Here is a 17,327-nt window from a genome sequence, read left to right as displayed (position 1 = left end):
GTGAGCCATTTCTAACATCCTAGTTGTATTCATAATCAGCTTAATAATAAAACCCTCTATATATTGCACCGGTTTTCCCGCATTGGGTTTTTTTCGAGAACGATTGTCCAAAAATAACAGTGTCCCTTGTGTTGTCTCAGTTTATTTCAGTTGTTGATCTATATATTTGTGAAGGTTGCAATTGTGTTTATTTCGATGTTTATGTTATTAAATAACTTGTTAACATAAAGAACAAGTAGGAGATAGTAAACCAGATATTGCAGTAGGTGTTTCTGATATGTTAGATTCAGAAACTTTTACATGTTACAGTAACCGCCTTTGCAGGGTGGGTTGAAGGCAAAACCTTTAAGTTTCCTCTGGTAAACTCTAAGCCATTTTGCATAGTTTCCATTAATTCCCCACAGTAGATGGGAATCAATCCCCAAACCACAATAAATCTATTAACAACAATGATAACACTCAGTTTCCTCTCCTTGGATTGATTGAAGATGGTGAATTTCTCTTTTGTTCTCAATCCTCTGCTTCCACTTCTCAAAATGAATTAAAAAATTGGACTTTATTTGCAACCTGTAGTAGACCCAGGGATTTTTTCCATTGACCTGCCAATTTTGCTGATTTGGGGTAGCATCGGATGTGCTCTAGCCACGAAAATTGGTGGAGAAGCTAAGGTACATGAGATCTCCAATACCCAGAAAGGGTTTGGGCAGATTCTAAACAGTTTGGGAGATATTAAAATAATCAATATTTTTTATGGAAAATATTGATGTGAATTAATATAAAATTGTGTTAGAATGGTCCAAAAGTCATGGATCAAGCCAGATCTAATCTTAGCCGTTGATTAGGGACTTAATCTCGGTCGTTGAATTGTCAACGAGAAAACTATAAGAGGAGGCTTGAGGGTCACTTGGAGAACACACCAAGAAATCAAGATTCCGACTTTATGGGGTTGGCTTTACTGAGAAAGTTGAGAGTGATAAAAGTTGCAGCTAAGGGGCAGTGAATACAGAAGTAGAGAGGTAGAGATAGCACCGAGAGGATCACCGCAGTAGCTGGAGAGAGGGACACAGAAATAGTTAGGGTTAGCCAGTCTTGTGCAGAAATAGTCGGAACAACCGGGAAAGTTGACACAGAAGGCAGAAGGCGAAACTGTTGGGAACAGTAGGAACTGCCGAGAGAGGCTGACACAGTCCCTAAAGGCTGACGTTGGGGTTTCGTGGGGCAGAATGGAGTTGTGGAGCTGTCGAAGCGTTTATCCAGGGTTTCAGCCAGAATATCTACTTCCGAGTAGAGAAGTGCTAGTGCCGAGATTTTTCTCTGCTAGGTAAGCCAAATTTGGCACCCATATTGTATTCTGAAACTACTTAATAAATCAAACGCTCAGATAGTTGCACCGGTTTCCCCGCATTGGGTTTTTCCATGTACATTAGTCCAAAAACAATGGTGTCACTTGTGTGCTTGTTTCTATTTCCTTCAATTGATGATCTGTAATATGTTGAGCATGTACTTGTATTTATTTCCAGTATTTACATGGTAAATAACTTGTTAATTAACAGAACAAGTAGGTAGGAATAATTCAGTAAAGTTTATGAAGGGTTTCTAACGTGTCAAACTTAGAAATTCCAACATGGTATCAGAGCATGGTTGCAGATCACAGGAGAACTGAGGACATCAGCCGAGCAGGAGCAACAGCAGCAGAAAACAGTTGTCCTGAGTGACAAAAGTTATTCCTAGCAGAGTAGCAGCAAGGAAGGGGTGATGCAATGCCTGCATCATCAAGATTGAGCCAAGAAGAGGTTGTGCAGAGGTTGAGGGAGGCAAAGACAGGCTCACGCAGAGGCCATGAGGGCTAACACAGTTGGCTCATGAAGATTACTTGTCGGTGCTGAGATTACGCAGAGCTTAGGAGCTCTAACCTTTAGTTTGCTGGGGTTTAGGAGGCTGTGGGTAAGTTGCAAAGTGGAGCTGGTGGGGTACTGTAGTCAAAACAGTACCTAACAGGGCAAGGCGAAGGAGGAGGGAGTTGCTACCGAGGGATTCTAGCCAAGAAATCTGGATCAATGGTGTAGCTGCACAAATGATCAGAGTGGGGGCATCTCGACATTGGCAAAAGGATTTCCAGGAGGGAAATCGAGACTCAGAGGGAGTCACACCAAGAACTTCCAAGAGGAAAGTAGAGGAGTAGCGAGATGACGGTGAACAGGATAAGAGACCAGGACAGACTGGATGGAGCCTCAAACTTCGTAGTCTAGAAGTCCAGAATCCTATTCATTCTAGACAGAAATCGTGTGAAGCACTTTGCCTTGAGGACGATAGCAATCCCTGTTGACCGAGCTGATAACGACAAGTACGAGGAGGCATTGCGAAGGCCAAGAGCATCATTCTTAACAAGGTCAAGGACCATGTAGTACCACATATTGCCAAGAAGGACACGACAAATGAGATGTGGGAGGGCCTAAATAAATTGTACCAACATACTTCTATGCAGAGGAAGATGCTACTAGAAAATCAATTGCAATCATACTAGATGCAAAAGGGAGAACAGATCGACCCATTCCTCGGTCGATTGAAGGAGATCCAATATCAACTGACTTCTATAGGGAAAACAACGGATCCAAAATTGTTGGTGAAAACAGCCCTAAACGCAGTCTCAGAAGACTGGGAGATGTTTGTCCAGAGCATACTGGGTAGGGCGACCCTTCCAGATTGGGAGGAAATGTGAGCTACTCTTCGCCAAGAAGAGATCAGAAAGTTGAGCAAGGCGGGAAGCAGCACAAGGGGATCAAAATCAAGGAGGTGGAGGAGGATGTTGCCCTAGCATTTGAGGGAAAGCAGGAGAAACAAAAGAAGAAGGACCTTTCCAAGGTCAAATGCTTCCACTATGGGGAGCTAGGTCATTACGCGACCCAGTGTCCGAGGAAGGAGAGCAAGGTAGAGGCCTCCGAGACCAAGGCTGCGCCAGCAAGGGCAGAGAAGGAAGTGGAGACAGACGATGATTGTGCCATGAGTGAACACATGCCACTTGAGCGGAAGTGGGGAGACATCGAGTTGTAGTCAGGCGGACTACAGGCGATGAGGGGCAGGATCCTCAAGGTACCCAGCCTCTTGGATTAGACCTTGGTACGGGAGCCCCGAAGAGGAGTAGTAGTACTGGCGATGTCAGTAGAGACGAATGCGGATGGAGCGACAGAGGAAGCTACAGTGCAGAATTCCCAAGACAGCGCAAGGTTAGCAGGTTGCAACAGTGCACGAAGCACGGGAGTGTTGCACCAATGCAGGATGGCACAGAGAGGTGTGCAACAGTGCGAAATGCAGGGAGTGTTGCACCAGTGCAGGATGGCACAGAGAGGTGTGCAACAGTGTGAGATGCAGGGAGTTGTTGCAGCGGCATAGAGGTCAGAGAGGGAGCACTTGTCAGTGACAAAGGGAGTTTCAACATCGAGCGTATCTCTAGCCTGACAGAGATGTCAGAATTGGGAGATCAATTACTTACTTCTCAATAACTAAGTTGCAGTGCAGCAGTTAGCAGTGGTAGTGCTATGGGTAGCACGATGCAGCATGATGAGAGGGGTTGCAGTGCAGATGCAACAGTGGCAGTGGCAGGGCCATGGGCAGCAGCACGGATGCAGAGGGAGTTGCAGTACAGATGCAGTAGTGGCAGTGGCAGGGCCATGGGTAGCAGTACAGGATGCAGCAATGCAGAGGATGTTGGGCAGCAGGCCTAGCATCAGCACAAGGACCGATGTCGGATGATCAGAGTGATGCTCAGTGACGAGTATTACTAGAGCACAGTCCTCGCTAAGAGGGAGTGTTGGTTTGGGGTAGCATTGGATGTGCTCTAGCCACGAAAATTGGTGGAGAGGCTAAGGCACATGGGATCTCCAATAAGCAGAAAGTGTTTGGGCAGATTCTAAACAGTTTGGGAGATATTAAAATAATTAATATTTTTAATGGAGTCCCTAAGTCTAAACTTAGGGAAATTAAAATATTAATGTGAATTAATATAAAACTGTGTTAGAATGGTCCAATGCATGGATCAAGCCAGATCTAATCTTAGTCGTCAATTAGGGACTTAATCTCGGTCGTTGAATTGTCAACGAGAAAAGTATAAGAGGAGGCTTGAGGGTCACTTGGAGAACACACCAAGAGATCAAGATTTCGACTTTCTGCCGCTAGGTTTGCTGAGAAAGTTGAAAGAGTGATCAGAGTTGCAGTTGAGGGGCAATGAATACAAAAACAGAGAGGCAGAGATAGCACCGGAAGGATCAGCGCAGTAGCTGGAGAGAGGGACGCAGAAATAGTTGGGGTTAGCCAGTCTTGTGCCAGAACAGCCGGAACTGCCGGGAAAGCTGACGCAGAGGGCAGAAGTCAGAACGGCCGGGAACAACCGGAACTGCCATGAAAGCTGACGCAGAGGGCAAAAGTCAGAACTGTCGTGAATAGCCAATGCAGTCCCTAGATGCTGACGTTGGGGTTTCGTGTGGCAGATTGGAGCTATGGAACCGCCGGAGTGTTTATCCGGGGTTTCAACCGGAATATCTGCGACCGAGTAGAGAGGTGCTACTGCCGAGATTTTCTCTGTTGGGTACGCCGAATTTGGCACCCAGATTGTATTCTGAAACTGCTTAATAAATCAAACCCTCAGATAGCTACACCAGTTTTCCCGCATTATGTTTTTCCGGGGACATTAGTCGAAAAACAACGGTGTCACTTGTGTGCTTGTTTCTATTTCCTTCAGTTGATGATCTGTAATGTGTTGAGCATTTACTTGTATTTATTTCTAGTATTTACATGGTAAATAACTTGTTAATTAACAGAACAAGCAGGTAGGAATAAATCAGTAAAGTACATGAAGGGTTTCTAACGTGTCAAACTTAGAAATTCCAACAAATTTCTGGCAATATATCATGATTTTTTTTGGATGTATCACAATATATTCAAAATCTCACTTTTCAAAAAATCACAATTTTTCCAAGGGACAATATTGTTTAATAGAGTGCATCCTGATATATCACAGATGTTTGAAACACTTGGACCAACAAACCCTTAAGTCAAATGTTATTTTAAATCGCCCTGCCAGTCTTACCATCCAATTTTTCCAAATAACTCCCTTCCTCTAAAGTAGATTCACAAACAAAACTGAATATAATCCCCGCATGTTTGGCATCTTTTTCCATTTAACTTATGAGAAGAATGTCTTCTATGTGAAACAACAGAGAAAACAACATCACTCACCAGCAATGACCACGCATAAATCAACCCAATCAAAACATGCCAGATCAACCCCCCATAAAATTAATGACTCGATAAATATAACAATTAACACTTCATGGCTCAATATATGATTTAATACAAAGCGTACACATATTCTTGGGTTTTGAAGTAAACCTGATTTCTTTCACATAGTCAAGAATTTGATTGAAGTTTGTCTTCCTACCCACGGTATCCCACCCACTTCATGGCTCAATATATGATTTAATACAAAGCGTACACATATTCTTGGGTTTTGAAGTAAACCTGATTTCTTTGACATAGTCAAGAATTTGATTGAAGTTTGTCTTCCTACCCACGGTATCCCGCCATGCAACACCCATGCAGAAACGTGTGCTGCCTGCCTCTTTTGCCTGCACATGTAGAAATTATCACCACTAGAAAAGAAAAACATGAATATCTAACTTCTACATAAGAAACACACTGATCATCTAACTCTAAATAACATATTGACCGGTGCAATGGTATAAAGCTTGAGAGCCGGAAAACCAAATTTTAGCCTTGGTTTGAGTATGCTTTCTAACCTCCCAAACACATATAATTGTAGGACTGTGTAGTGGCACCCTTTTAATGAGAAATAAGAACAGATACATACAGCGTAAACATATCTACTTCTAAGCAGCAGTTTAGAATGTTCTATAACAAGTTCATAACAAAGAATGGTCTTTCAATCAAATTTGATCCTTCAGGTAAGATGCAAGCACCAAATTTGGAATCTCAGAGATCCATGATGATGCAACCAACCTGAAAAACAAATGCTAATGTGACATGTTTCAAATTTCAATAAGCCATAACCACATGGTAAAGATGCCCAAATACTACAGCGAATAAGGGATATTTAAGTTGTGCCCAAATGAAATGTCAGCCACTATGTCAAAGATATAAGTGAACATAGTAACGTGAACATATGCCAAGAGGAATAAAGCCAGCAAGATGTGAAAAATAATGCTACCGAGTCAAATATCCACATTAAGTTAGATGCAGTGAAGAGGAAACAGCACAGAAACATCTATAGTCAATATAAGTTTGACACCTCATGACACATTAGGGATCAATTGAGCCTTGGTATCTGGTATCCACAATGGCACAAAGCAGCTTTCAAATCACAGCAGTTAGACAAAGAATGTAGAAGAGACCGATATTGGATAAGTTCCACGAAGAAAAACTTTCCAAGAAGCAGTGTTTTCTCAAAAATATGGAAATAGGAATATATAACAAGAGACACAGTATGCAGAAGAGACCAATATTGGATAAGTTCCATGAAGAAAAACTTTCCAAGAAGCAGTGTTTTCTCAAAAATATAGAAATAGGAATATATAACAAGAGACCCAGTATGCAGAAGAGATCGATATTGGATAAGTTCCACGAAGAAGAACTTTCCAAGAAGCAGTGTTTTCTCAAAAATATGGAAATATGAATATATAACAAGAGACCCAGTTAAAAGAATCAGACTTTTACACGCATTCTTAGAATGACATACGCAGGCAACAAGTTCTAGACTTGAACTATCCATTAGGGTTGTTTGGATCCAAAAGCAGGCTATATAACTTTATTCACAGAGCAAGATAGAAGGAAAAGGGAAGCGATGTTCTGCTTGCACTTTTAGATGGAATCTTACATAATACAAAACAGTCCAGAATGCACATCCAAACATAAAGTGATTGAAGTAACACCTCTGCAAAAGAAGAGAAAGTTGTCTATACATTCAATTTTGTAGACCAAACGTTGAAAGAGAAAGGATCAAACTTTGGAACTGAAAGACACCTTCACTCCTAGCTTGAGGGTGGACGTCATGAAGAACCTGGAGGAGAGTGAGCAGAGATCAAAAGCACAGGATGTACACTCCATCAGAAGTGAACAAGCAGAACAAGGAGCTAGCACTTATGCTGTAAAACTCTTTCAGTCAATGAAGCACCAAGAAGCAAAACGGACAGTAAAAGATAGGTCCAGAACCACACTGTAGTAAGAGAAGAGGAGAAGGGTTATGGAATACGCTGATATTGGATAAGTTCCAAGAAGTGCAACTTTGCAAGAAAGTGCTTTTCAGAAATATGGAAATAACAGTCCAGTGGTTCAAAGTTCAAACATCTAGATGACGCTTTAGATGCTGCTCTTGAGATCCAGAAAACACTTCTGGCGGCCAAAAAAGTCCAAGCTCATTCCTCCAGATTATTTGATCCACAGGAAAGAACATTCCAAGAACCCAAAATAAGAGATGGGCGCTGAAAATAATGAAGTGCTTGCAAGTTTTGATGATTTGTTGCAGGATCTGAGTAATAAAATGGCCAGATTAGACAAAAATTTACAAAATCAGCAAGTTGTTCCCGCAAATCAGAGACCATTTCAAAATAAACAGTCCCCTACAAGAAGGCCTTTTCGGCCTGAAAAGAAGCTTGAGCGACCCCGAGTTCCTGTGCCCATGTTTGGCAACAATTTCATGGATTACTCTTCTTCAAGCAACTACCGCAGAGCATGCAAAGTGCCACATAGTGAAGAAAGCTACACAGTTTTTGCACAACCAATGCACTTGTTTGCCCAAAATCAGCCAAAAAAATTCCCCAAACAACCAGAAGATTCATTAAATATGTTGTCCATGACAGAGGCCAATTGTAGCCCATAGATATTCCAAGTTTCCAATGGTAAAGTGGTGTATCAACATAAATAAATTCCTTTAAATCCTGAACATTTTGATGCATGAAGGAGTAATATGTAGCCTACCAGTATGGCTCTCCTTGGAAGCCAAATTGCTGCATCAAATGTTGATAAGGTACAGTCTAAAGCTGCAGCCATGGTTGCTGAGATCCCCAAAACCTATGTCAGGAAAGGTAAAGCACTGAACAACTGACAGACAAAGCCTAATCTACCAAATGATACTCAACAAGTCATTGCCACAATCCACCAAGATCCTGCGATCCTCCATAATTCAAATTTTTGCCTCCGAAGTGAATTAGCAAAGGTGAAGATTCTAGTAACACTAACAGAACTGATCTGCATGCTTGGATAGGAAGAAATCATCTGTACATTCTGGGTTTAGGTGGTTCTATTGAGTCTTGACCTATTGAATTTAACCGACAGTTATATCTATGTATGATTAACACTGGTGAACCCCCACCCTTTTGCATTTCATTACTTGTAAATGGCTTATTACTTCGCAATTGTGTGTAGATTCAAGAGCCTCGACAAATGTCACAACTCTCAAGGTGATGAAAGAATTAGGACTAAAAAATTTTAAGCCATATAGGAATGTACAGCCTGTGGACTCACATGAAGTGCAAGTACGTAAGGTCATTAAATACCTTGAAGTCCAGTTACTAGATTATCCAAATTGAATCTTAACCATGGACATGGTTGTTATTGACTGTCCTCCAAAATGAGGTATGTTACTGTCCAAGAAGCGGGAAGCTAATGTAGGAGGTAACATTCTGATTCAAATGGACTAGTCATATGATGATATCCTTGTTGCGCCAAATTACATGGTTAGATTGTTTTGTGAGAATAAAATGTTACATGATGTTGAAAACCTGCAACAACTAAATAATGTACCTTTGTATCCTGAGGTATATGAACCTATGTTGGGAACATATGTGGTGATGGATGACAACGATGAGTCAATTATACCCCATGAACTTGTTGATGAGAAATTGACAAATGACTTATGGAGAAGTTGGCAACAAGGTGAACACGCAAGCATAGTACAAACCAGTTGAGCCATTGGGGTGAAAAGTTGCCAGACAGGCCGCAACAGCACAAGCAACAGAGAATTCGATAAGTGGCAAAGATGGGGATGATATCAAAGCCGCGACAGGACTAAAGGGCAAGGCAACAACCATGGAGTCACAACCGCGAGCAATAATAGTAGAGGCAACGATGTCAAAAGGGTACAAGGGCCACCTGCTAAGCAAGGTCGCGAGGGCACAGGTAACAGCCACGGGTTTGTGGTCAAGTAAACCCACAATTGTTTGACAAATGAGTGACATTGCAAGGTATTGTGATGAGTGGGCACTAGGTAAAGCCAAGCAACCTGCATAAAAACCATGCAGGTAGAAGTCGACAGGGTTCACGAGAGTGTTGGCAAAGAAAACTATCGCTCAACAGCGGTTGAGAGTAGTGCTAGATGTGGGCAAGGGGGCCAAGGCTAGAGCCAATACACAATGCCATAGCAGCTAGTAGTCGCAGATTAGGCTTGTGTAGGAGTTTGTTGGGTCAACCACTAGCATGGTTAGTAGGTCGTAGACATGTGAGGTAGAGACCAACCATGGGAAATAAGTTGCCACAAGGTGTTCGAGCACACGCAAGGAGATCAAATACCAGCAGAAGCACTGAATAAGGATAGGGTGGTAGGTCGAACCATGAGAACCTGTTGACAAGGCCACTGGCCAGAGTCGGCCCATGTTGCTTGGGAGCGGGAGCGGGGAGCAGGAGCGAAAACGGGAGCGGGAGCGACCATTTTCAGAAGCTCCCGGTTTGGGAGCAAATCCTGGAGCAATTTTTTAAAAATATATATATATATATATATATTTTATTTTTTAATTTTTGATACATACATGTCAACAAAAACATGTAGAATGATGAATTAGACATAAAAAACATAAAAAAAACATAGATTGATCATTGAACCATATCACATCAATCATCTAGAAATTATAATCGTCATCAACCATGTCCACAAGTTAGTAAAATACATATTACAACTGCAACATATTGAGTCTCATGAATCATGATTCATCAAATTCAATCTTAAAGTTTCAACTTCAAGCTTTCAAAATTGAAAATTCAATAACATTTATCATCATTGATCACCAAAGTTGTACTTGTAAGCTAAGTTTAACCATTACAAGAAGTAATATCTAAGATATTTCTAAGTCCTAACTTCTAACTGTTAACATGATATGAAATGTTATAAATTTATAAAATGAAACATGAATAATGAAATGAAATGAAACAACTTTAGTCTTTCACGAAGCATCATATTCATAATGGAGTTGTCTATAATGCGACTTTTTGGAGATTCCGGTGACGAAATCCGGCGGAAGAAATTGAGATTAAATCATGATTTGTTGCAGTTAAAATGGTTTTTTAACTGCATATTTGGATTCAGCACCCTGAAAAACCCCTGGGACGCTTTGATTGTGCAGAAACTAGCTATCAAACTTGCGATTCCAATAAATTGCTGCCGGATTTTCACCGGAAAAACCCGCCGAAAAGGCTTTCAAAAAGTCGCGTTATAGACAACTGCATTCATAATTCACATCATTACCAATGAGTTATAATTGCCAAGGCCCAACTTCAAACTTCAAATTTTCATTGTCACAGTGATATATTGTTTACAAAAAATATCACTATGATATGAAAGAGTCAAGAGTCAAGAGTCAAGGACTCAAAACTCAACAGTTATGAAAACTAAAGTCTAATAGAAACTAAAAAAGACAAGTAAACTGTAAATCTACAAGTGGCCCTTGCCACGAGAGTCTCCAGGAGTATAAGCAGGTCGTGGTGGTCTTCTAGGAGTCTCCCGCACAGACCGACGACCAGAACTAGAACCTCCACGTGAGGGTGTAGATGGAGGTGGCGACAGCAAAGGAACAAGACTCGGACCTCGAGCACTGCTACTGGATGGTGGAGGTGGAGGTGGAGGTGGCATGGCTGCTGCAGCTGCTTCATCTTCATCCCTTACAAGTTTCCCTTCAGTCTACGCTGAAAATGTCTACTACCGGCCTTTGCCTATCACAGGTCCAGCCACAATTTTACCAAAACCACCAAACTGCCAGAATCTTAGTGATCCAACAAAACTTGAACGCCACAAACCTTCTAATAACCGACTACAAATCCCTGCCAGAAATCTCTAATCTGCCTGTCAGTAACCAGGCCAGAGATCTAAGGATCTTGCCACAAAATAGAAACTCATTACAACGGAACCAAATATGGAACTGACTGTTTTGTTTTCTATGCTAAAAGGGAAAATGGGGAACCGACATGAGATGAGGGCAGGAAAATGCCAACTAAGCTAACGGAATACCATGGTGGAGGACCTTAATGAGACATTTCCTGAACATGAAACCTTCTCGTGTAGAGACAAGCAGGAAACGTGCTAGACAATGACAAGTAGGAAACTTGCCAGACAGGAATGCAAATGAGAGGAGGTTCTATGCCATGGTCATCAACATTCATTCTGCAACGCAAGGCGGTTGCAAGCCATGGTCGTCTACCTTCATTCTGCAATGCAAAAACGATCTACCTTCATTCTGCAATGCAAGCCAGGGTCGTTTACCTTTCAGGTTCGCCAGTCGAAGAAAAAGAACTCTGCAACGCAAGCCATGGTCGTTTACCTTTCAGGTTCGCTGGTCGAGAAAAAGAACTCTGCAACACGAGCTATGGCTGTTTACCTTTCAGGTTCACTGGTCGAAGAAAATGAACTCTGCAACGTGAGCCTACCTTTCAGGTTCTCTGGTAGAGGAAAAAGATGAAGTTTAAACGGTTATTGTTTCAGTTATAATTATATTTTTTATTAACAGTGGTAAACATTTTAATCGTCTAACATCAAATCAAACGGTTGGTAATAAGCCAGATAAGATAAGAGGAGAGTTGATTTCAGAGGGAACGCCTTACGGCGTAATAAAGCACCCTCTGTATATAAGAAGCTATGTAATATGACTCTTGAGAGATGTACAAGCAGTCAAGGAAATTAGACTCGAACAAAAAAACATAGCGAGATCACAAATATTTAGGTAAAAATAAAATAAAATTCATTCAGCGTAAATTCTAGGCTGACGTTGATTAAATGTGTTTTATGCATAAGTGGCTTAGCCCCATACAAACCTGGGTTTATCTTCACCAACAAGTATCAATCCCAACATTTTCTTATTATAACTACTCCGAATCTGTGCCTCAGCTTTCTTAGTATAACGAAAATTTATTCAGACCTCAATCAGGCTTTGTGGGTTCAAATCTCCAGTCTTCTGCACGTAGCTTGTGAAGCCACTTTCCGTTGTTCCAAATTCTACTGCTATAGGGCACAACTGAAATCGTTTGTTCTCCAACAAAATTGGACAACTACACCATCTTCCTTAGCATGAAGATCGTGGGAGGAAAATGGAGTAAGAATGTGTCACGTCAATAGAGTATCAGCGACATGGATTCTTAGATTATTTTAATTTTGTTAAGAAAATTTAGAATGCCAAAGGATTGATGGGATTGCCCCATGACCAAATTGTCAAATCACTACTCTCGCATGGAAGAGTTGCAATGTTCAAATTTCTCTCCTCCTATGTATGTCAAAGTGGGTATTTGTCTCCAACCACTCGATCTGTGATTTTACCGCGTTACTGCGTTTTAGCTGAACCGATGGGCTTGTGCTCAGTGCGCTTGAAGATCATTTTTCTTTACCCCTTGCTGTGTCCCGCCTCTTCAGGCCAGCTGTAATGCTTCAAATTGAGTTTAGAAAGGAAAAATGCAAATGGCATCTTAATTCCATAGTGACATTGACATAGTATGAAGCCATCCGTTAGGGTTCTATTCTAACTGTCGTCTGTTTACCGGAATGGCATTTAAGAAGAGCGGAACTGGGTGTAAACCCTGGGGAGTTTGGCAGAATATAATACCCTCAAACCTCACATCTAATCTGAAAATTTAAAACCGCGCGACCTCAAATCTTGAGACATGTTTCTCCAAGTAGCTAAAATTAACAATTAAAACTTAAACCATACAACTACAGACAAACAAACAAAAATACTTACTCCGTGGAAGAGAAGGTCCATGATAGGAGAGTCGTACACGGCCTGAATTTCTGGTTTTGTCCAGTCATTTCTGGGACCGTTTCTGACGGCCTTTTCTGCCTCGGCGCTCGCTAGTGATGACAAATTATTTATTTCAGAAGCAGCGGAATCAGCACAGGACACTGTGGATGTATGGCGACACAGAGATGATGAAATCGGACGGAACCTCAGAAATGCCTTCATCAGGGCCATTTGTGCCACAATGCCGGCTGTGCTGAGGCTCGATCTCTTCACCTCCGAAGCACAGGGATTACTGACCCGAGGTTCAACTTCAAATCATACAGCACCCCTGAAATTTCTCGGTCACTCTCAGTCAGACAACGATAATCGCGTTGCAGATTAAAATAACTCCGTACCTTATGCACGGCACGACGATACCTGGCTAATGACCGAAAGTAGTAAATACGTGAAATGGGCCTAGTTCCATTTTCTGGGCTAACATAGCGAGCTTAACAAATTCTCTCCTTGCCCTCACCGATTGCTACCAAATCATTACGTTATATTATTGTTTACGAAATACAACTTAATATGGTCTCCCTTCGTGAAGTGCCGCTGTCTAGGTGTTGGATTTCTCATACCAAAATGTTTATACTATCATTTACACCAGATGTTGCAAAGGAAACGCCATAAGACATAAATTGAAAAATACAAATACAACAAAAGAATACTTTGATAAAGAATAAAAATATATTGAATGCTCAAATCAATGTCCCATTAACTGGAAGCACTTAGTAGACATATCTATCAACATTAGGATTATACACAATGATCAAGAAATTTCCCATATACAAACAACAACTTCCACAACAACCTTTTGTCACATCCACATTTTAAGAAATGCCTTGGAACGTGATCGGAATCTTCCATATTGCCTTTTTCATTATGCAGATAAATCTTCCATATTGCTATTTTCATCATGAATATTGTTAGTTCATTGTTGTAAAGTGTTAGTGTGTTAAATTCAATACTATAAGTTCGACAAGCGAAAAACATTCCTCAATTAGCATAATATGCATTTTTCTCTCACCGTGTATTTTTCAGTCAAAGAGCACAAGTAACATATTAACATGTATTTTCCCTTCATTATTTTCATCATAGAGCCAAAAAATCTACGCCTTATCTATAAAGTAACAAAAACATTTTGAAATAAATTTAATATTTCAAGCCAGTGTCTAACCTATAAAGTAACAAAAACTTTTTGAAATAAATTTAATATTTTAAGCAATTGAATGACCTACTTTAATAATTGAAAAATTCTCAAAGATGAATTATACTCCAAAATAAGAGAGCCAACATTGGAGCCCATACTTTCACTAAAACCAAAAGAAACACAACCACTTGTTAAGAAGAAATTCAAGTAATAATAATAAAACAAAAATAATAAACATTAAAGTATAAAATGGTATTTCCAACACACAGGTATAAATATACATGCTCTACGTCCATTGTTAGATTAAATGGGTGTGGAGAAAATTAGTAGAGAACCCAAAATTGTATTTCTAATTAGGAGAGGGGTGGAGAAATGCTTTAAATGCGGGTTGTTGTCATTATAATGAAACCCTTTGCAAAGGGGATGTTAAGATTTTGAGAAAGAAGCTAGGCTTGGTAGAGAACACCTTCCTTGTTAAACATTCCCCTACTGTAACCAAAAGGAAGGGGCAAGAGAAACAATAATTAGGTTTTTGTTCACAAGTTGTATAAAATATATAGGTGCTATTGATGTCTGAGTGAATAATGGGAGAGATTATTTATGAAATTGTGATAAGGCGCACCTAGTTTTGTCAGAAAGAGGCATATTAATGACAAGTACATCACATTTAGGTAGCATTTCGTCAAGATTTGTCTCCAATGTTGCTCCAATTTCCTTTTCCAATTCGGGTCCAATAGAAAGACGGTCGTGGTAAAGAAGCTTACAATTGAAGCGTTGTACAAAGGAACGCAATTCAATTCAACATCTTGTAATGTTTATTATTATTAGATTGAAATTTTGAAACAAACAGCATGCATGCATAAGAATTATGGAGCACTGGTTTTTGAAAAGAAGTTTGCAACATCATAAAGTAGTACTAGATCCTAAGAATGAATACCTTCAAACGCTTAAGTAGTTCTTTGCCAATACGCCCTGCACCAATAGTACCAATAGTTTTCCCTTCTAGATCATATGACCTGTAAGAAATTGCTGCCACTTTCCAATCACCCTCAACAATTTGCTTATATCCAGGCACAAAGTTTCGCATCAATATGAGAATGCGCATTAGCTCATCTTCTGCCACGGACACCACATTACTTGTTGTAAAAATTGTTGAAGAAGGTGTCAGTTAAATTATGAAGAATCATTGCAGAAACTTGTTCATACCAAAATGTCCATAGCGTGAACAGGGCAGTGACAAGCAGTATAATTTCAGAAATAGTACTTGTAACTTCTGCGACAGTCACAGCAGCGGCTTATGCAGCATTTAGATCAATGTGATCAGAACCAATACCAGCTGTCAAAAGAAGCTTTAAGTTCTTTTCCTTCTTGATCCTCTCTGCTGTCACATAGGCCGGGTGGAAAGGCGTAGAAATTAAAACATGTGCATCAGGTATGTGCTTTTCAAGTTCTGCAAAGGAAATTAATTGTGTAAGTTTAGTCCGTAGTGGGTTACAATTCTCAAATGTAAAAGCAAGCAAGCAATACACTGATTTCGACGATCCATGGTAGCAAGAAGTAGGAAAGAGAAGGCATACTAGAAAATTAATAGATTGGATTGTGGATTAAACAACCACCCAACTTCAATTGTGAATAACCAGAAGTCATTTATGACTTGTTCGACAAGATATATATTCTGTAAATCTCTCTTTTTGAAGCAGCACATACAATACCATCTAGATTTATTATTATTCAGGATATGAGGAACAAAAGGAAGTCTAGGACATAAACTATTCATCCATATCAATAACAACAACAAATAACACGATTTTATATCCCAAGGGGTGGGTGGCCCTTCACGGGAGCAAATCTCATTAAATACCTTGGGGTTACCAGCTGGTATTTCAGCGAGCAGTTGGTTACTACCCTCGTCGTCCATCTAGAAAAACTGGGATGAGGGAGGAAATCTGCAAGGGGCTAGCAAGATGCTTGGAACACCTAAACTGTGGGACAATATTTTTCCGGACCCGAAAAAGAAAGATGACTCCAGGTGATGTGGAGTTGGAGTATGATGTTACTAGGTACCATATAATTATACCTCCCTCCCAGGTCAAAGACATATGAGTTGAGTTAGAAGGCCGTCTCAGGTTTCAAGGGAAACTGTTTGTCAAGAAGATTCTACAATACAAGAATCAGCATAGATGGTGCCTTGTCCAGTAGTCAAAGAAACTCTACCAAGCAAAACCCTGCTGATACACATTTAGCATTAGCTCTAAATCTTTTTATGTGCTTTTGATGGCTAGTAACTACAGTTAGACAAATGAGACCTGCTAACAATTAGACCACAGTTTATTCATTTATTAAGAAGTCTGGTGTACATAGCTTGATGATGAGTGTGTCCCAACACTCTAGTGTTAGCAGATAAAAAATCGCAATTCCAAATCAGTTATCATGATTTCAAGTTTCACGGGGCCAATTTGACAACACATTACATGTAACCTAGTAGGGCATTTAAATTCCATGTTATCACTTCACCAACACAGAGAACACATATGGCCTAGTCGTATACATGGATACAGAAATAAACAGGGCATTTGGGGGGCTTCTAACAGTTTAAAGAAAGAGATGGCGTTTAGCACAGCTCCCTCCAAGCGTTACCAGATGTATAATCAAGGAAAATTCAGGGAGGCCAAGTTTTGGGCAAGGATAAGGAAAAAATTCGGGACAAAATTGGAGAGTAGAACAAAAATATAAAGATATACACATATATATTTTGATGAAAATATATAAGCAGTGGTAAGTGCGACAACATGACCTCCCTTCAGTCTGTTTCACATAAATTAATCACTCAGTAGAGGAGCAATGAACCCAGCAGAGGTAAAAATAACCTAAATTGGGCTGGATGAGGGTTTTTATTACACAAGTTTGATTCAATCAACTAAGTCATACTCATGCTCAGAGGTCAAACTCTGTCAACAAACAAGTTACAAGTTGGAAAATCAAACTCTCTGTCAACAACCAAGTTTGACTCAGACAAGTTGGGAAAATGGCAGGTTCAAGCCACGATCCTGGTAACACTGGTTCAAACTTCCCCTTCTATGTTCTGAACCTACAGATCCCCTGTGCAACTTCTATGCATATGATCGATGATGTTAAAT

The 17,327-nt window shown here is 40.4% G+C and overlaps 1 protein-coding gene across 5 annotated transcripts in view; it reads right to left on the bottom strand.

Moving 5' to 3' along the window:
* Positions 1-13,534, bottom strand: part of LOC149148382 (biotin synthase, mitochondrial-like) — a 289,099-nt gene extending 275,565 nt beyond the window's left edge. For 3 of the 5 annotated variants that reach the window (XM_089441134.1, XM_089441133.1, XM_089441132.1), the window contains exons 1-2: positions 13,002-13,534; positions 5,515-5,621 (exon numbers count right to left, since the gene is read on the bottom strand). In XM_089441134.1, the coding sequence (XP_089297260.1) occupies positions 5,515-5,621; positions 13,002-13,232 (338 nt within the window). In that variant the 5' untranslated portion in view covers positions 13,233-13,534. The remainder of the gene's footprint in view (positions 1-5,514; positions 5,622-13,001) is intronic. The other 2 variants (XM_089441135.1, XM_089441131.1) reach the window with 2 other exon arrangements.
* Positions 13,535-17,327: the final 3,793 nt, after the last annotated feature.

This window comes from Pinus tabuliformis, chromosome 9 (assembly GCF_031772625.1).
Source record: "Pinus tabuliformis cultivar Carrire ecotype Pingquan chromosome 9, CPIR1, whole genome shotgun sequence".
Lineage (NCBI taxonomy): Eukaryota > Viridiplantae > Streptophyta > Pinopsida > Pinales > Pinaceae > Pinus > Pinus tabuliformis.
Note: the sequence above shows the minus strand (reverse complement) of the source record. Positions and strands in the feature narration are given on the sequence as shown.